Genomic DNA, 19895 nt, shown 5'->3' on the forward strand with positions numbered 1-19895 from the left:
TTTATTTCTGTTTTTAAGATTAATCTGTTGTAAACCATTCTGAGACGTCTAAGTATGGGACGGTATAGAAAAGTTTTAAATAAGTAAGTAAAAGCCAAGTGACTGTTCAGACTTCCCATCTCATCTTTTCTCTCATAGGGTTTCTACCCATTTCCCTTCCAGTTTCCTTTCAGTATTTCCATCTTCTGACTTCTGCATTAACTATCATAGCTCTCCTTACCTTGCATTGTGCTGATTTGTGGCGTTATAGTAGCCTCTGCTCCAAGGTTGATTAATGTTACTATATGTAATAATGTTAGGAGCCTAAAATTAAGTTAAGAGTGCAGATGATGAACCTGAAGCCCACAAGACCCTGAGGCACAACAATAGTTCTTCTGAAGCATATGGTGAAGGTAGAGTGGACACATTCGTGTTTGATTTTATGTCAAATTCCCAGCCCCAGACAGCAATGAAATTGTATAATTCTACTGGATCATACCTCCACCTAGAGGTTATGCAGTGAAAAGTATGGGAAAGGACAATTAAAAAAAAACTTTTTGCAGAGATCTGAGATTAATTCTGCAAAGAGTCTGGAAGTAAAGCAGCAGTTTAAACAACCTTGCATAGAAAAGCCCTAAAGTGCCAGGTGGCTTGTCCTGTAGTTCCTCATAGAACATCTAGTGGTTTCAAGTCAGAAGTACAAGTAATTTGTCTGTAATGAGGAAACGAGGCAAGACAAGGAAATGCTTTGCAATGAGATTGCGTTGTGAGCTTGCAACCTGTCTGGAGTTTCCTTTATCAGGTAGAACAAGATACATATAACCTGTTCTACCACATCAACTATTCAAGGGGCTACTTTCGGTACAGGCTGGAGCAGGAGGGGCACTGTATGAAGGGCTCCATAAATTCTGGGGTAGAACCGTACCGTTCATGAGCAGAGACACGTGGCGGCCCAAGCGTAGTCCATCTCCTTTGGAACTGGGCCACTCTCATGTCTGGTGGCCAGGTTTGACAGCGGAAGGCTCACTAAAAGCAGACGCAGTTTACTTTCTTTCCCATGGGAAAGAAAACAATAGAGAAGACACCACAGGGGTCTACTTAGTCTACTGAGATAGGGGACAAGATCTGCACAACCCTCCCTTGACAATCTAAGTTTTATTTTGGAGGTGGGGAAGAACAGATTATGGAAAAATTATAAGCATAAAAATTATAACGCTGTTGGACCATGGATTTGCAGCATCTAAAATGAATAAATAACTAAACAAAGCACTGTGGTGAACTATCACCTGCAGTTCAGGTTCACATGCCCTAGGAAAAGGCGATAGAAAGTTCTCTGCAACATGCAGCTCTTCCTGCATTAGGGGTATTTAGCTCACAGGTGAAATGGCTGTTATATGGAGCACAAGGGATTTGGTGTGCTCTCATATAACCAAGGAAACCATCCAACAGATCTTCCCAGAGCAGCTTTCTCCCTCTGGCTTGCTCTGGAAGGATCCTGCCCTCAGTGGCCAACTGTGGGGCTTACTCTGACTGACCAGGTTCGTTGTGGACTTCTCAACATGGTCATCAGGACCACAAGCAGGAAGCAACTCAGACCAGTTGAAGGAAACGTTCACTGTACTGATTCATTAGCCTTGCACAGTAATTATGTGTTGAACTCCACATTAATGTATTTATTTATTATATTTTAAGCCCACCCTTTCCTTCCATGGTGCTCATATCTCTCTGTTCATTCTTACCCTCACAACAACAAACCTGTGAGGTGGGTTATGCTGAAAGTCCGTGATTAGTCCAAAGTCAGCTCCATGGCTGAGTGAGGACTAGAACCAGATCTCCCAGATCCCAGTCCCACACTCTGCAACCACTTCACCACACTGGCAATCTGCACTGAGTTGCATTGTGTTGTAGTGAGTTGCAATCCAAATTGCAGGAGGTGTGTGAAAGAACCATTAGTCAGAAACATAAGGTTTAAAATCAGGAAACTACAGTCTTTTGGACTTGACCCTAAAATTATTTGTTAAGTTGCACATATACTTGATACATTCCCATTCCTTAAAGACAACAATAGCCATTCTTTTCAGTTTACCACTTGACTTTTAATGATAAACAGAAATAATTCACTTGACCTTTAGTCCATGGCAGGCATTCCTGCTGATGATCTGCTTGATACTCTCTCCCTTCTTCTTCTCAGCGTATCAGGGACTGAAGATGATACATCTGGGATCTTTGTACCACTGTCGCAAATCTTTACTGTAAATTTCATCCTTTGGGCAATCAAGACACAACAAATCAGAACAACAGCAAGGACAAAAAGGGAGATGAATGCATCATGGAACAAGAAATCTGAACAAAGTATTTTGGGTGTAGAACAGGAAGGAAGTTCACTCCTTTTCAGTGCAGATATGGACGTTCCATGAAGCAAAGAAGGAGTGAAACACTTAATGTCACTGATGTCACTGCTTCCCACTTGGTCTTCCAACCAGTTTTTCAAGTACAGAATCCCACAGTCGCAGTGCCATAGATTGCTTGATAAATTGATGATGTTCAACATTTGAAGGTTATCAAACGCTCCTGCAGGTATTGTTTCCAGTTTGTTGCCCTGGAGATACAGTTCTTGTGTTGAATCAGGTAGAAGTGGAAGTGTTGTCAGCTCTCTGAAGCTACAGTTCACTCTTACTGGTTTGTGATCTGGTGGAAAGCACACACAGTGGTGAGAACAGGAGTTTGCAGAAATGGCTTCAAGGAACAGAAGTATCAGTAATCCTCGACATGTGACCATTCTGAAAGTTGAAATCAAGGTGTCAGTGCAAAGAAATGTCAGTGCAATTTCATGAACATGGACCATTTTACAGTACTTTACAAGACAAACCTTCTCAAAAATTGTAATTCCAACAGCTAATCCTTCTCACCCCAATTTTGTATAGTGGGATCTATTGTTCCCCTTCCCCTTGAAACAAACCTCCAGTTGTGACTGACTCTGACATTATAGATTTCCTACACTTCCATGACAGAAGCACCATGATTGCATATAGATATTTTTATGACATGATTATACGTGTATGTGGCTCATGTAAACAATTCCATGAAAGTCTCGTGGACATAAGCTTACACTGTTCTGATGTAGAAGCATCTTTCATGTAGGAAATCTATAATTGGTGCCTGAGGAACCTTGCAGAAGGGGAAGAATACTTTGAAAATACCCATGCATTCCTTATTGTGGAAGGCCATCACTGACACACCAGGCTAAAGGTGCAATTCCATGCATATTCAGACAAAGAAAGGGTCTACAGTTCCCAGCATGCCCAAGCCAACAGAGGAATGCTTTGAAATTATGACTATTATTTGTAGCCGCGTACACGGCAACCATTGCTTTTGTTCCAAAATTTAGAATACATTCTAAAAAAGTCTTGCATTCTCATGCTCAGTTTTCTGAAGCTGGGCTAATTGTATCACCATACAAGCCACAGTAAAAACTGCAAAGTTTTTTTTTCCTAAAAACTTTTCTTTGTTATAAATGTGCTTCAGTTAGGAAACCCTAATGCTCAGCTGGGTTCTTGCATTTTTAAAACACTAGCAACTCTGTGTGACCCTAAAACTCAATTCTAACTCTAAAACCCATGCTAAAGAGACCTTGCTTTTCTTGTGCCGAGTGTTATTGACTCTTGTCTTCACTTCAGGCCAATCATTCCCTCTCAGCCTAATCCTCCACACAGGGTGTTGTGCAGATAAAATGGAGCTTTTAAGCTACCTTGGGTTCCTGACAAGAGAGAAAAAACATGCAGTGTAATAATATATATGGAATGTAACAACAACAATAATGTACACCTATCTACATTATGAACCCACTCCCTAGGGTTGTGCACCTGGCGTCAACTCTATATATTCCAGCACCAGGTCAAAAACGTTTTATTTTCCCGGCATTTTCATTGTTTAAAATTGCTATTTGATTTTATATTAGCTTCTATCTATATGCTGATAGGCACTTTGCAAATTGGTTTTACCTTTGTACTGTGTATTATTATTTCTATTTATTGTCATTGTTAGTTATGATGTTATGCTTCAACTGAATATTAATTGCCCTGTTAACATGAATGCATGTATATTATGTTTTATAAGGGTTGGGATAGAAGCCAAAAAATGTCTATCTTTCTATCTTCCCATGAATTAATACTTTGTTGAAGCTCACAGTAAAGATAATTGTAGTTCTCTAAAACAATAAATTTTCCAATCACTTGAATCAATTATAAATCATCAGCAAAGTTTTAACAAGCTTCCTTTTGTTTTGTATTAATTAAACTGCATATAATAGAATTTCTGTTTATCATTCAATTCTTCAATCAGTCTCCTGTTTACATAATTTGTTAATTTTGCCATCACTGCATAATCAGCCAACTGAGTTTTCCAGTCTTCAATTGCTGGACATTCTGCTGTTTTCTATTTAGAAGTAAATGTAATTCTTGCTGTACGTAGTTGTCATATATTTAAATAACACTAATATGTTCTTGGAAAAATTATCTGGCATTATATTCAAAAGCAAATTCTTTGGACTCATAGAAAAGTTGATTTTAAAGGTTTTTTATATTTCTGCATGCATCAACTTCTAAAATCTTTTAATTTCATCACAAGTCCACCATATATGGTGGAAAGTCCAAAATCTTATAATTTTGTCACAAGTCCACCATATATGGTGAAAAGTCTCATCTACCATCTACTTGTTACATTTCCAATTGTTTCCATTATAATTCTTGTCCATTTTTTCTATATCTTTCAGAGTAATATATCACTGAAAATGCATCTTATACCAATTTTCTTTTAGTGCTTGACTGGCTGGGAATTTAGTGTCTTTTTTCCATACAGCTTCTCATTGATGGGATTATATTTCTTCAACAAAGTTTTGTGTCCAAAATATCATACATTTCTTAACTTGCTTTGTTTCAGGGTCAAATTGGAGCAATTACTTGTGAACTCTTCTTAAAGATTATCCTTCCGTTGCAGAAATCGGCTTTTCAAATTCCCTGAAGGGATTTCCTCTTTCAGTCATGGAACCAATTGGTAATAAACAAGCCATTCTATATTTTCCCTTCATCTTTTACTTGTTGCCAAGACTTAACTCATCCTTGTTGGTCAATCATATCCCCACAGGTTTTGTTGCTTTTCCTGAAATAGTGTACATGTGCTTCAACAAGGGACATCAAAGGAGAAATCAAAGGGTTAATTCTTCTTATAGCGTACCAACTTTTTATTAAGCCATCTCTTAGTACATGATTATTATTTGATGTCAAGTCCTTTTTAACTGACTCTTTGGTCCATAAATAATTATGTATTCCTTCTTCAAGATCTGCTATTTCTAGCTTCACTAACCTTTCATTAACATTTGTAATCCAGTCTGAAATCCAAACCAAGCCAGCTGTGTAATAATATAGCTTTAAATTAGGTACTGTAAGACCTCCTCTCTCTTTTTCATCTTGAAGAATTTTAAATCTAATCCTTGGGGTTTTTTACCATTCCAAAAAAGTAAAAAAAAAGTGTTTAGGTGACTTTGCCACTCTTGGAGAGTTTTTCCCAGTATAGAAATTGATATCACCTGAAATTTAAAAAAATCAATTTAGGTAGTACATTCATTTTTATAATAGAAATTCTTTTCAATCATGATACTTTTAATTTGAAGTTATTTCACATCCTGAGATCTTTTCTATACTTTCCTCTTCCTGTTTCATTGCAAACTTTAATATAATTTTCATTTTCTTCTTATTGATCTTATAGCCTGAATAAAATCCTAATTTTTCAATTTGGTCTATTATATATTGTATAGGTTGGTGTGGATTTCAAATGTTCAAGACTATGTCATCAGCATAGCATTTCATTTTGTATTTCTGTCCATCTACTTTTAAGACTTTAATTTTTGGGGTCTTGTCTTATTTTTGTTGCTAAAATTTCCAATACAAGAATAAACAAAATAGGCAGGAAAGGACATCCTTTATGTGTTACCTTTTTCATTTGAAAGCTGTCCACACTCTGTTAATTAAAATCGTAGCATGTTGTTTAGTGTAAATTGCTTGAATCTGATTCATAAAACTTGAACCACAGCCCAAATATTGATGAGTTTTCAATAAAAAGGGTCAAGGCATGTGGTCAAAAGCCTTTTCCACATCTAGAAAAATAAATGCTGCCTCCTCCTCCTCCTCCTCCTCTTCTTTCAATTCTACTACATCGATCACAAAACAAACATCGTTCATAAATCTTTTTGGAACAAATCCTGTCTGATCTATATGAATCTGCTTTTCTATACATTGTCTTATTCTTTCTGTCATGAGTGAAGAAAAACATTTGTGATCCACAATTAATAGTAAGATAGGTTGGTAAGAATGTAACAAGGTGGGATTGTTTCCTTCTTTGTATATCAGTGTTATATGAGCTTCCTGCCATGTTGGTGGTAATAGTTGCTCTTCTTTAATCTTATTCATTACTTGTTGCAGTATTTTCCTCTAAGCATTTGTAGTATGTAACAGTGAATCCATCTGGCCTAGGTGCTCTATCTTTTTTTAAAAATTTCTGATAGCTTGTGATAATTCTTGAATATTGATGGTATTATTCAATATTTTCCTGTAATTCATATGTAAACTTTGCAAAATATGTTTCTTCTATATACTGCTCCATTCCAGCTTTTGAAGTTAGTACTTTTAAATATAAATTTGAAAAAACCCCAAAAACTGGTGAACTGGTCATGAATTTCCTTTTCCATGTATGTAATTTCATTGTCTTTTTTCACCCCGTTATAAATCTTCCATTTCTCTTTCATTTCACTTTTGAAAAACTACACTAAGTATCTTCAAGGTTTATTTGCATGTTCAAAATATTTCTGTTTTAAAAATCTCAACTTTTTTGTGTCTCTTCTATCTCTATCATGTCTAGTTGATTTCTTAGTTGTCTAAGTTCAATTAAAGTTGATTTGTCTTGTACTTTCTTATATTTCTTTTCTAATATTTGTACTCATTCCAGAAGCTTTTTAATTTGTTCTGATTTTTCTCTCTTTTTCTTTGACATTTTTGTTAAAAAATATCCTCTCAGATATGCTTTACTAACTTCCCATATTGTTGCTGTAGGGACATCACTTCCATTATTTAATCTAAAAAATTTTTCCAATTCTTTTTCAGATTTCTTCAAAATATCTTCTTGTAATAAAAGATTATCATTCAATATTAATGGAATGAACTCCCCCTCCAGGCTAAGTTTTTATTTTTTAAGGAAAAAAGGGCAGATATAATATGTATTCAAGGAACCGCATAAAGAAAAAAAATTGCTCTTTTTTTGAATCATGAGAGATTGGACAAAGTATAGGAAGCCCTGGCTGATCAGAGAAAAGAAAGAAGTCACCATTTTTATTAATAACTAAGGCTAAAAGTTGTAGAAGAATAAAAGATGCAGAAGGAAGATAAGATTATTATTCTCAAGATAAGATTCTGAAATGGGAAGATACCGTATTTTTTGCTCTATTTTCCCCCCCTCAAAAGTAAGGGGAAATGTCTGTGTGTCTTATAGAGCGAATATGTGTGTGCAGTAAGTCTGTCAGATGTGCAGCCCATGGGGAAGTGATGGGGAATGTGCCTGTGATTATGTGCCCCTTTGATTCAGAATATTTTTTCTTGTTTTCCTCCTCTAAAAACTAGGTGCCTTTTATGGTCAGGCGTGTCTTATAGAGCGAAAAATACGGTAAATACATTGGCAATGATATATACTCCAAATGATGCAAAAGAAAGGTTTTATGAAAAGAAATTCAATCAGTATTGGATTTTCAAGAAGGAGACATTTTGATTCTTGGTGGTATGAATGAAATTATAGATCCTAACAAGGGGAAGTCTAAAAAAGCAAAAGGGAGTAAACTCCCTAAACATGTTATTAATTATATGGAAATATGACACCTGGAGATGCATGGAGATTTAAAAATCCCCGAGTTAGAGACTATACTTTTTTCTCTGATAGATGTCAGACATACTCAAGGATTGATATGTGCTAGATGTCCAAAAATCTAATTATGAACTTAGAGACTGTAAAGATGCAGCCCAAGATACTCTCTGATCATAGTCCATTAGAAATAATTTGGTGAGAAGAACAAGTGGGAGGAAGAAGATGGAGATTGAATGGTATATTATGCTTTTAGATGGTTATAACATTTTGTACACTGCTCTGAGAGCTTTTGCTAATTGAACAGTTTACAAAAAACCTTACACAATAGATAAATAAATGTCTGAGTTACTTTCAGCCATGAAGGCAAATAACCAGTGGTTAGACTGTAACAAATAAAATGTTTATAAACATAATTTTGAAAACTAAACTTCAAGAAACTGAAAACATTAAAGTCATTTCCTGAATTTCAATGAGTCATGTGAGTGTACTTAGAAGCATGCATCCTGTGAGTAAAATACTGTCCATTTACTCTGCCTGTGCTACATGTACTGCTACAAGCAACTGTCCCAGGTGCAAGGCAGCAGATGCTTGGACTAGTGAGCAGGGCATGCGTTCTGATAGGTCCAGAATCAGTCAACAAGAGCAAGAATGAAAAACCATACTAAGTGCTTTGCTAGACCAGACCAAGTCCACCAAGTCCAGCAATCAGGGGATTAGCTCCATCAGCCCCAGTTAGCATTGGTGATGTCCAGGGATGATGGGAGTGTGGTACAGGTAACTCATGGGCTTTGGCTAAGTACTAGAGCACCTGCTGTGAATGCAGATCCTCAGCAACACCAGACAGGGCTGGGAACAAATTCTGTGTGAAACCTGGAGAGCCCTTGCCAGTCAGTGTCAGCAACAATGGGTTAGATGGACCGATGTTCTGGTTAAGCATATGGCAGTTTTCTACATTTGTAACACCATCTGCCTGGCCAAACTTCCCCACCGTGGCCCTAAGCCCAGGTGGGGACTCGTACACTGCTTTTCCAATCCAGGTTAGCATACATAGACTGGAGTTGCCGGACATGCCAACCCATTGCGGGTTGCCTTCCACAGTCACTTGCCATGGAGACTGAGTCCCCCGGAGTGCCTTGTCCACAGGGAACAAAGCACCCCAACAACTAAACAGATGGTCTAGCAGTTGTTGTACCCACAGAAGTTGTAGAGCCGCCCAAATCCAGATGCCATCCCCATTGTGATCTATGACACAGCAAACAGTTATGGAGCCCCATGGCAAGAGCAGAAAAATACCCTGACAGACTTGCTGTGAGGCTCTCAGATGCCTGCCAGGGCCAACACTCCTCAAATACCCAAGCACAATCAAAAGGTTAATGTGATGATGGGTTAAGCCCACTGTAAACCCACAATGAGTTAGCATGACATACAAACAGGCCCATATTCCTGTCCCACAGTCCTTGCTCTTTTCTCCTGCCACAAAGACCACCGATTGCTCCTGGTTCAAGGACAGGCGAATGTCAGAGTGCAGCTCCACTCTCTCCTAGCAACCTTGAGCACCTTCCACCACATGCATATTATGTTTTTACACTGACTCGTTAGCTGTCCGTTAACCCAGTGTCTGTTACACAGGTTTGCAAGTGTGACTGCAACAAAATGTCACTGTGTGGAGTGCGGCTCTTCAGGATCCCGGCCCTTACATTCCCCTCACCTACCCTCCCACTTCCTTGCTCTCTCCACAGGGCCAGCCCTTCCAGTAGGCAGAGAGGGGGCATCGCTGCAAGAAGAAGATACAGCAGTGTGCAGGGAGCAGCAGTTGTGGCTCCCAGGCCGGCCCTGTCGGCTCCCAGGCCGGCCTCTGTCCTTTAATGAAGGACAGAGCTGCCTGTCCTATGCAGCCTGCCCTCCCTACACCCGCTCAAGATTGGTCAAGGATACTGTCCCAACCCTGGTGTTGAAGCAACATTCAACCGCAACTTCAGTCAGCTTCTGTGGGTGGAATGAAGGGAGCACCATCTAGGCATTCCTCTTGGGCAGCTGCCTGCCCCAAAAGCTAGTCACATTTACTAGCCTCAGAACTTGCTCTGTCCTCGACGGTCCCTCCTGAGGCACCATCCTGTGCACATTTAGACAGGGAAAGAACAGGCATGGATGGCTGAGGAACGTTAGGAGCTGTGGTACTTTTCTCCCTGTCCAAATAATCACTGGATCTTGCAGTTAGGTTTTTTCCTGAAAAGAATAGTTGTATTTTTGCAATTTTTGGATTGCTTCCAGGGCCACTTTTGTTCTTTATGGGTGGTACTGTTTTGGTTGCCTAAGCAACACTCACAGTCTTAACCTAAAAAATGGAATGACAGTTATGATTGGACTAAAATCTTTTGATTATACCCCACTACATTACATAGGGCCACTAATTCTTTTAATAACCAGAAGGATGCATCATCTGAAAGTATTGAGACACTCAGCATATATTAAACATTTTGCCATATAAAAAGTTTTTTGTGCAATGAAGAAGTTTAAAACAAACCACTTAAATATTTAGGCTTTAGTTTTACTACCATAGATTAGTGTTTCTGTGGTTCTTTTTTTCTCCTCTCTTTCTCTTTTTAGAAACATAAAAAGCACACACTTCTAAACACTTTAGCCACTAAGAAATGCCACTTACTTCAAGTCCAAAACACATGAAGAGACCAATCTGTTCACTGCTTGGCATTCTTTTATTTTAGATTTTAAATATCTGTGTTGATTTTCAGCAGGATTCACTGAGTGTTCCTCAGTACACGAGAAGATCTAGCTGGTTACCAAACCGCTTGGGAGGATTTTTCACACACCCCTTTGTGAAAGAGGCCTTTCTGCAAGTTCCATTTTAGATGGGTGACACAGTAATTTCTTGCTTCTTGTGGGCTATGACTAGGAGAACTGCAATCTATAGCTTATACTATGCAGCACCCTTGATTGGCTGCCTGGGAAGTGGCACGAAAGAACTGCCTGGTCTAGATAAGACACCAATACACACTCCATCTCCTGTTTGAGCTTGTTAACTCCCACCCTGGAAGGATTCCCTCAGATAAAAGTCAACTGGTTTCCCGCTGATAAGCAGAATTCTCCTTACTGGACATTCCGGTGCTCCTCACTGACTTCTGTAATATTCATCTGCATATATATTCCAAAAGTCATGCTTTTATGTCAGCCACAATGCACCATATTCAATTCCAGACTTTCAGAAACAGCTTCAAAATGCAGAAAACTTCTAAATTGTTAGTGGACTAGTCCTTTCAATATCTGAAAAATTCTGTGAAGACCAAGTCTCTAGCAATTAATACCTCTATTTCTTTTTGAGCCATATCAGACTGCTACAGCTGAAAGTAAATAGTAGACAATTATGACATGAGTCAGATTTTCCTTTCAGTTTTTTGTTTCACATTTCCAAAGACCTTTATATGGCAGGAAGTGTTTCATTTTAGAATCCATGTTATTCAACTATATTTTCATGCATACATTTTTTTAAAGAAGTTTGAGTCTCGTGAGGAAATGGAGGATTCTGGATTAACAATTTTCAAAATGTGGTGTGTACTCATTAATTTAGAATTTAAGCTCAAGTAAATAATAAATTATACCCTTCATCAAGTGTTTGTCTCCATTGATTTGGATTATTTGTTTTGGGTTTGCAAGGATATTGCCATAAAGTTACACATTGTAATATTTTTGTCATTCATGTGATTCCTTCAATTGAATGCAGAGCAGATCCAGGGGAATCAACAGAATTTATGTCAGATTAGTTTCAATAAGTCTGTTCTAAGTATGACTTAGTCTGGTTTAGTTTAAGTAATGCTGAGTAACTTAAGTCCCAATTAATTTTAAGTATGACTAAATCTAGATCCAGTCCTTGGTTAGCAGTGACGCAGTGTGGCAGATTTCCCATTTTCTAAGTTCCTTAGTAACAAGCAATGGATGCCAGTTGCAAATACAATATTAGACAAGAGGGGCAGTTTCCAAATTGTACTTCTTGCCTTTCAGATGACAGCAAGCTTGTGCAAGAATACATAAGTGTCAGTGAAATGTGTACATGTCTCAGGGTGAAATGGAACTCTGTATGGAAGCTGTACTGAGAAACTGAAGGGGGCAGAGAGCTGAACTCTGTTGAAACAGCTGAGTGGTTGTCAGCATATCATACACAGGTGTTTGGGTTGCTAAAATCAATCAGAGCAGCCTTCCCCAAGGTGGTGCCCTCTGGATGTGTTTGACTACATCTCCTAGCATGCTGACTGAAGGATGCAGAGAACTCTCCCCAAAATATCTGGAGAGCAGCAGGATGGGGGAGGCTGCATTAGCAGTTCCACAGTTTTCAGTCTGTTGCTCCTTTCCTATATTTAAACACTGCTGGGATGCAACCCTATGAAAGCTGACAGAAAAAGGGCCTACAGCATTCTCCAGCCATCATGGACTTATTTCTGGTTAAACATGCATTGAATTGGACCTTAAAGGAAATGCATGCTACTGGCTTTGCATTTTAAATGTTCACAGGTACTGACGTAAAATGGCTGCATAATATGATAGTTAGATCATGTTAGAGGTTTGGAGCCTAATGCTGGGAACAATTGACGGCAAAAGAAGAAGGGGACCGCTGAGGTTGAGGTGGCTGGATGGAGTCATTGAAGCAGTTGGTGTGAGCTTAAGTGGACTCTGGGGGATGGTGGAGGACAGGAAGGCCTGGAGGAATGTTGTCCATGGGGTCGCGATGGGTCGGACACGACTTCACAACTAACAACAAAGAGGTGTAGTCTTATGCATATTTAGACAGATAAAAGTCTTACAACTCCCAGTATGCCCCAGCCAGCAAGGCTAGCTGGAAGGATGCTAGGAGCTGTAGGCAGTTTTTCAAAGTACACATAGGATTGTATCCTAAGTGTGCTTTAATTTCCTTCTCTCAAATATTTCATGTCAAATACCTGTGGTGTATTGGGACAAGCACAACAACATTGGATACATTTTTGGTGTTTTTTGTTAGAATTGTCATTAGCAAACATGCTAAATTAGATCACTCTTCTGTGATTTTCTGATACAGGCTGAAACATTTTCAGTGCAAATGAGCCATGCAGATTAGGCTAATTTATATTGGATTGTTCCAGGTAACTCTTTTCTGGAAAACCCACATCATTGCTAGCTAGCCATTTTGTCATTCATGCTGATCCCTTTCCCATTGTCATGGTATTCCCAGCAGAAACCTTATTCCATCTTCATCAGAGCGGCTGAAAAAGTGTAGATTACTGGCATAAAGCTTTTCTGTACAGGGCTATTAATTCACTCTATGTACTTTCAGTTTTGTCAGAAGCACTACACAAAGATCCGTTCTTTTCCTGCTTTTCTACTGCATAGCCTTGAGGTAGCAATGTGATATGGTGGAACAGCAAAAATAAACAAGCGGAAAAATCTTTTTTTTTTTTTTTGGCTTTTACAATTAAATAGCCAATTTCCCTTGTTCTAATAAAACCTATTAAAAGTGCTCTTTAGAAACAAAAACAAAACTGGAAGGGCACAATGTTATCTAAAGAACCCATAAACAAGTGTGATTAGGGAATGATGAGCTCAGAATAGTTTCCTCATTTAGAAAAGCCAGTAACATCTTTTGGATTTCTCCTCTGAAACATATCCAGCATAAGTTCAAAATCTGCAATCATTTGGAGGAGATGAAATGAGGAGAAACCAGAATCTTAAAAGACAAGGAAAACACTGTGGAACGGTATAAGCAAAATGACCAAGCATGAGCAATCTGCATATCTTATTTAAATCAATACACCCTTTGCACAGCGGTTAATGATTTATATCCTGCTAAATAACCAAAAGCATCCTAGTGAATCCTAATGAAGTCAGTATGGTGGCTTGAAGCAAAGTTGCAACTCTACAATTCATAGCCAATACTATAGTGAGAAAAATCACTATTGTATATATCAACAATATGCAAAGGACTATGAAATTCAGCCATGAAATTCAGTCATCCCTTTGCTGAAGTGCCCAGTGTTAAAAGTCAAACATTTCCCATAGTAAATATGAACTGTATATTCCCTATTCTAAATATATTAGTAAAGCTATAAAATACTTTTTATAATGCTACAGAATGAGTACATATATCCTATCTCAGATATTCACTTATTGTTAGATCAGAGTTTTGATTGGATCATAAAACAGTTTGTTATAGCACAGAAGTTAAACAATAGAGTTACTCGTGAACACATGTGAACCCTCAAGTCCTGATCATTTTTAGGCAAGAGTGTGTGAATTTAAACTTCTAAATTCTTGGGCCTTGTATCCACTTTAATTTGCTCTTGAATTGTTCCAAATCAGATAGAAATTTAGACTGGTGAAAGTGGACTCCCTGCCCCCCCTTCCCAATGCATCCCCCTCCCGTCCCCTGAGAGTCTATCTTTGCTACACAGAGAGACAAGATAGCCCACTGCATAGGCTGACTAGTGGGGGGGGGGCGCAGAAGAGAGATCCCAGGTATTTGATAGGGAAATCTTGTTGAAGCTCCTTCCTTTTGTGAGACAGAGACTTGATCCAGCCCTTAACACACGGGTCCTCAAACTACGGCCCAGGGGCCGGATCTGGCCCGCCATGGCCATTTATCCAGCCCACCTCAGAGGTTTTCAACATGCCGCGTGCGAGTCCGCGCACCATGTGCACCCACTGCTGCCCACCTCACCCCCCACGTGGGGAGGCAGAGGCTTGCTCGTGAGGAGGTTGTTTGGACTCGCTAGGAGAAAACGATCTCCAAGCGAGCGAGCTGCTGCATCGCGCGCCCACCTCTGCATCAGGGCACATGCCCGTCCCCGCCTTGCCTCACCTCCCCTTTCTGCGCGCGCCCACACAGCCCGCCCCCGCCTTAGCGCCCACGCGCCCCGCCGGCACCACCTTTCCGGCCTGCGCCCAGCACCAGCATCCTTCCACTGGCCCCCTGGTGAAAAAGTTTGAGGACTCCTGCCTTAACATAACAATGCTGTTTTGAGACTGAGTCTTCCATCAAAGTTCGCATAGCACGGGTATTTTTGAGTCTTGTTGCAAATGTTTATATGGCTGAGTGTCACAGCGGCAGAAGCTGTGGTGTATGCAAGCGCATTTCTATTACCCCATGCTGTAATATTAACACATACCTGATTAATTGACTACCAAACAATCTTTGCAATCAACAGGACTCAACTGTCATTGGCTTTATGCCAGTGACAGTAAGTATGTATTACTTTTCTGAGAAACAGAGAAGAGCCACATCCTTAAAGTCACAAACCTATGTCTATTTAGGCAGAAACTGGGTTGATGATTCCCAGCATGCCTCAGCACACCCCCTTTCCATCTCAACGTGCATTGGATCAAACTTTAAGTCACTGCAGTATCTCATTTTGACTTCCGATTTTCCAGGTCATGAACCTGCAGCAGTGGAATTTCAGAGGAATGTGGCCTTCTGGCAGCTTGGGAGGCTAACCTTTTTGAGTATTGCAGAATGCATAATGCAAAAATTAAGGTAATGATTGCTGCACAAATCAGAAAAAGGTCCCTGAGCATGAAATCAAGGCATTTGATGCGGAGAGGCTTTCTGCATCCATCCAGTTCACTCCCATGGATCTGGCTCAGTGATCTCGTCTTTAGGGCAGCTGGAGTTGCACATATCACCTTGTCCAAGGATGCTTGGCTGATGTCTTCCATCCACCTCTTGAGATATAAAATAGAGCAGTCACAGTGCCACGGGTTGTTAGAGAAATCCATCTCCTTCACATTGGTTAGGCCATCCAATGCACCAGGAAGGACCGTAGTCAAGCTGTTGTTTTGCATCTGAAGAATTCTGATGTTAGGAAACAGGGGAGGAACTTCCTTCAGTCCCATAGAACTGCAGTTTACTGCCCAACCCCACAATTCTTCAAGTGGCTCGCAGGAGCACGGAGGGCAAGATATGGCGTGGCCAGTGGCCAGTAGTAGTAATAGGACTAGTCCTTTGGCAGCAGTAATCGTTACCTTGTCCATACTGTAGCTGTGGGATGAGAGTATACAAGAGTTGAGCATACACGACATAACGCATGGCCATGCCTCTTCATGCAAAACTAGATCTCAAAGCTTTGCCTGCCTGAATTACCAGTAGAAATTTCCTGGAAACTTGCTGCACAAATCGCTCCTACAGGGGACAGAGCATCCTTGAAGGTTCATTTATTTGTTATTGTATTGCTTTGAAATATCTCTAGGATGCCTTTCAGGGCAGAAATCCTCCCAGGAGGTTACAGAGAAGCAGAAGCTGAAGTCCAAGAGATCTGTGCAGTTTTTGCCTGATGTCGAAAGTCATCTTAAGTACTAAGGTTAGGGACAATTTCACTGTTGGTGCCCAGAAGGTTGCAGGCATCCACCTGAGTACAGGAAGAGCACTGAGGTGAGGATTGGGTGCCCATAACTCTCAAAAACATTTCTCCCTTCCTCCTGAGAAGAAGGGGTTGAGGCACTGCTTGGATTTGGCAGAGCTGGTGTTGCGCATGCCTTACTTCCCTGCCCCCCCCCAATATTGTTCTATTTTGACTGCCAAGGATCGGAGAGGGCTTGTGGGATTCCCATCTTAGGTGCCAAAAGAGCTTGCCTAAGCCTGGGTACTCTGCCTTGGCTGGAAGCCTTGAGAGGGCTACTTTTGCCACTTTGCTGCAGGCAGCAGAGCATCTTGGGCCAGCCCTGGTGTTTCAGGCTGCAGTCCTATATCTGGAGAGCAACTTGGTTTGTCACTCATATATCAAGATATCTGCCATTTCAAATACTTCAACCACAAGCAACTGATTCATGCATGTCTGTGTCCAGAGGTGTTATGATTTGCTCTATTCATTCAGATTCCTAGATTTACTCTGGTCAGCTTTCTCAGCACGATCTCCTTCGCAGCCATTTCTACTTCGTTTATTTGGCCTTCTCTAGCATTTTAGTAGCAACAGACACCCTTTAAGGTTGGTTTGGATGATGACTTGCTACAGTGGGCATTAACCACCTTAGTTGGGACATTACATTCACACTCAAAAAGATACTCAGTGCGTGGGGATAAGTAGAGGGAATTGCATCCATTTCAGGTAGCAGCTTTTCTACCTATCTATCTAAAATGAATCTCAAATAGCAATGTGGTATGAAAATATTAAACTATTCAGCAGATCATCTCTTTTGCATATGTTCTGTTCTCCTTTTATGTTAAAAGGGCAAGATGTAAATGAAAGATAGATAGGTTTCAGAATTTCTGAAATAAAAAGATTTTAGAATTTGATGGGAGTAAGCCCACTAACTTGCTGCTGGGAAAGTTGTGCTAAAAATTAATTTCACTTAAATAGTGAAGAGGTGTGCAGGTTTTTTTTAATAATATGGAATGTAAATATTCAAGTAAAGGCAGCATGAATTATAATATTGTGTAGCTATAGAACCACTGATAATGCATGCTTTTGGTATCAGGGAATATTACGATTCATGATGGAGTGCTGCTTTTATGTTCAGGCTTTTTAGCAGTGTGAGTCAAGGAGTACCTAATGAAAACAATCCACTTTGGCATTGAAGGGTCTTTCAAAATACATTTTTGCCATTGTGAAAAATGTAGGTCATGTTTCCTGAGCCACGAATTTTTATTATTACCTGTATTAGACAGAGACTCGAGTTGGGGGAAACAATTTTACATCACACACTTCTGAAATGAAATGCTTTTAGTGTATTGAAAGCCACATCTTGCAGAAAATTACTGTGGCTTTTATCTCTAAGGGGCAAGTCACCAAATGCTTACATTGATATTCCTGCATTTACTCCAGCATGCAATATTGTATTAGTGAAGACAGGAGTTATGAGCAGGAAGTTTAATGCACCTTTCACCATGGTAAAGCAGATTAAGTCTGTTCTCAGTAGAGAAAACAGAGAAGAATTAGAAGCATGGCATATCCCTCCACGCACTGGGAAAGAACACAGTGGTCCATCACATGACGATGGGAACAAGAACACCTGGGTACGGAAATGAAAGAAGGGCTCAGGAAGGACGACACTGTCCTGACCCACCTCTGAGGTGGTATTATGACTGAACCTGATGGCAATAAGAGACAGTGCTTGAGGGCTTGGCTGTGTTCTTATAATGAAACCATTCCTAGGTCCACATGGCTGCTACAGAGGCTTCCTATCACCTCCATGGTCTTCTGTTGTTTCAGTGATTTTAGAACGAGTGTGAAGAACTGCTTGCCTTCAGGCTGTGCCTGGCACATGGGGCCTTCCCCTCCGAGCCACGAGCCTTGCTTTTCAAGCCCCATCTGTGCTCTTGGGCTTGCTGCTCGGTAGCCGCCCCATCGCCACCTACTTTTCCTCCTGGGCCCCACCACAGTTTTCTCCTGTTGACCTTCTTGCCACGGCTCTACCAACTCCCTCCTTTCCTCCTCTTCCTTCTGGCCTTGCTGATAAGGCTGCCAGTCTTCTTCCTCAGCCAGAGGGACAGAGGGGAGAAAGCTGCACTGGCCTTTGTGGTGAGCCACTGGGATGGGATAAGTCGAATGGGAGAGAGGAAGGCAGGAAGGACAGGACAAAGAGCCTAAATGATGGAGGGACAAGGGGTGAAGGTAAAAAGGGACAGCCAGGATGGGTGCTCTAGGTGATTGATGGTGAAGCACCAGGTTGATAGGTGAAGGAGAGCAGAGCAGGATAGGTGGGGGAAGGAGAAGTGGAAACCAGGTACAGGAAGCCAGAAGAGGATGGAAGACGGTGGAGAGAAAGAGACACAAAGAATATCAGTGAAAGAGTGTGGTGTGTCTCCAGCCTCATCTACATCCATCTCTGTCCTCAGGCATTGCCAGGATGTGGCCCTCCAAACACTACCCTTGAGGCAATGTGACCTGTGGTGAAAAAAAGCTTCCCCACGTCTATTTTGAATCAAGAAACAACTCATATTTGGAATAATATTGGTTACTTTAATGTCCATATTTATGCCAAGGGGCTTATAATAGCCTGTATGGTTATCCCCTTCAGGGTGACCCACTCAGTTGCATGACTGAGCAGAGATAGGAATTCTGGTCCCCCTAATTGGTATCAGATACTCCAACCAGTCTTCACTGGCTCTCTGCCAGGACACTGATTGATGAAGAATTCCACTCACCTGGTGCCCCACAAAAGCAGTAACAATTCCAGCACATACAATAAGAAAAAAAGGGATAGATTTGGCTGTATGAACCCACCTGAGGTTATGAAATCCTGGGGAAGTGGAAACAGTCTTTCATTTGCTGAAAGTTGAAGCAGCCAGCTCTACCATGCAGAATATGCTGCAAAGTTTAATTAGATTTCGAAGTGATGCCAGCTAAAATTGACTTATAAAAGTGTAAATGAATTTATTGTTGAATTACTTCTTACCTTATTTCCCTTTTAAATAGGTGCTGACTGCTTTCCACTGAAGTGTCTACTTGCAGCAATGGACCAAATACAAGAGCTGTGTTTTTTCTGAAGTCCAGCAATGAAATGCCCTTATAAAGACCTCACCACAGAAGCCAAACCTCCTTCATTATCTGACCAAACACAAATGAATAATGACAGCTTCCTATACGAGCTATTCTTTGTATGCATTAAATTGGTTTCAGCAGGCAAGAGGAAATAATTCCAAATATTTGTTGAGCTATTCTGTTAGCTCCTTAAATGGTAACAAAATGTTTTAGCAAGATGCAATGCTTTATTTCTTATCCTTGGTCCATGTACAGCAGTTTTATATAACCTGGGAGCAAGCCCCATTAAGCTTGTACTCCAATGCCATTTAGTCCAGGCATCTGCACCATGGAGGAATTCATTGTATCTAATTCACTTGATAGACAAGTAGATATATGAACATCATGGATAATAGACCAAGAGCCTGTGTTCAGTCCATGTGTTCCAGGCCAAAATCCCCCATTGCCTTGTCAAAATATCCCTTTTGAAGGGGGCACAGAATTTTGACAGCTAGCTGTCAAAGCTTTGAAATCTGTGTTATGTAGAAAAAGAGGGGGGTGTACTTTTTGCACCTCCCC

At 40.4% G+C, this 19895-nt stretch overlaps 2 protein-coding genes across 4 annotated transcripts; both read right to left on the bottom strand.

Moving 5' to 3' along the window:
* Positions 1 to 1969: 1969 nt before the first annotated feature.
* On the bottom strand, positions 1970 to 12507 carry LOC123034225 (platelet glycoprotein IX-like). 2 transcript variants are annotated; one of them, XM_044451443.1, is made up of 2 exons: positions 10547 to 12507; positions 1970 to 2759 (listed from the first exon to the last, which is right to left on the bottom strand). In XM_044451443.1, the coding sequence occupies exon 2, from the start codon at positions 2756 to 2758 to the stop codon at positions 2108 to 2110; it is 651 nt and encodes a 216-aa protein (XP_044307378.1). In that variant the 5' UTR covers position 2759; positions 10547 to 12507; the 3' UTR covers positions 1970 to 2107. The 2 variants fall into 2 exon arrangements, with proteins under 2 accessions (XP_044307378.1, XP_044307379.1); XM_044451444.1 differs by lacking the exon at positions 10547 to 12507 and adding an exon at positions 3610 to 3736.
* A 1138-nt stretch (positions 12508 to 13645) lies between these two features.
* On the bottom strand, positions 13646 to 19355 carry LOC123034320 (platelet glycoprotein IX-like). 2 transcript variants are annotated; one of them, XM_044451614.1, is made up of 3 exons: positions 19252 to 19350; positions 19080 to 19163; positions 13646 to 15898 (listed from the first exon to the last, which is right to left on the bottom strand). In XM_044451614.1, exon 3 carries the CDS (start codon positions 15889 to 15891, stop codon positions 15268 to 15270), a length of 624 nt encoding a protein of 207 aa, XP_044307549.1. In that variant the 5' UTR covers positions 15892 to 15898; positions 19080 to 19163; positions 19252 to 19350; the 3' UTR covers positions 13646 to 15267. The 2 variants fall into 2 exon arrangements, with proteins under 2 accessions (XP_044307549.1, XP_044307548.1); XM_044451613.1 differs by lacking the exon at positions 19080 to 19163 and having other exon boundaries at positions 19252 to 19355.
* Between the last annotated feature and the right edge of the window lie 540 nt (positions 19356 to 19895).

This window comes from Varanus komodoensis, unplaced genomic scaffold (genome assembly GCF_004798865.1).
Source record: "Varanus komodoensis strain SLA01 unplaced genomic scaffold, ASM479886v1 scaffold6_2, whole genome shotgun sequence".
NCBI classification, from domain to species: domain Eukaryota; kingdom Metazoa; phylum Chordata; class Lepidosauria; order Squamata; family Varanidae; genus Varanus; species Varanus komodoensis.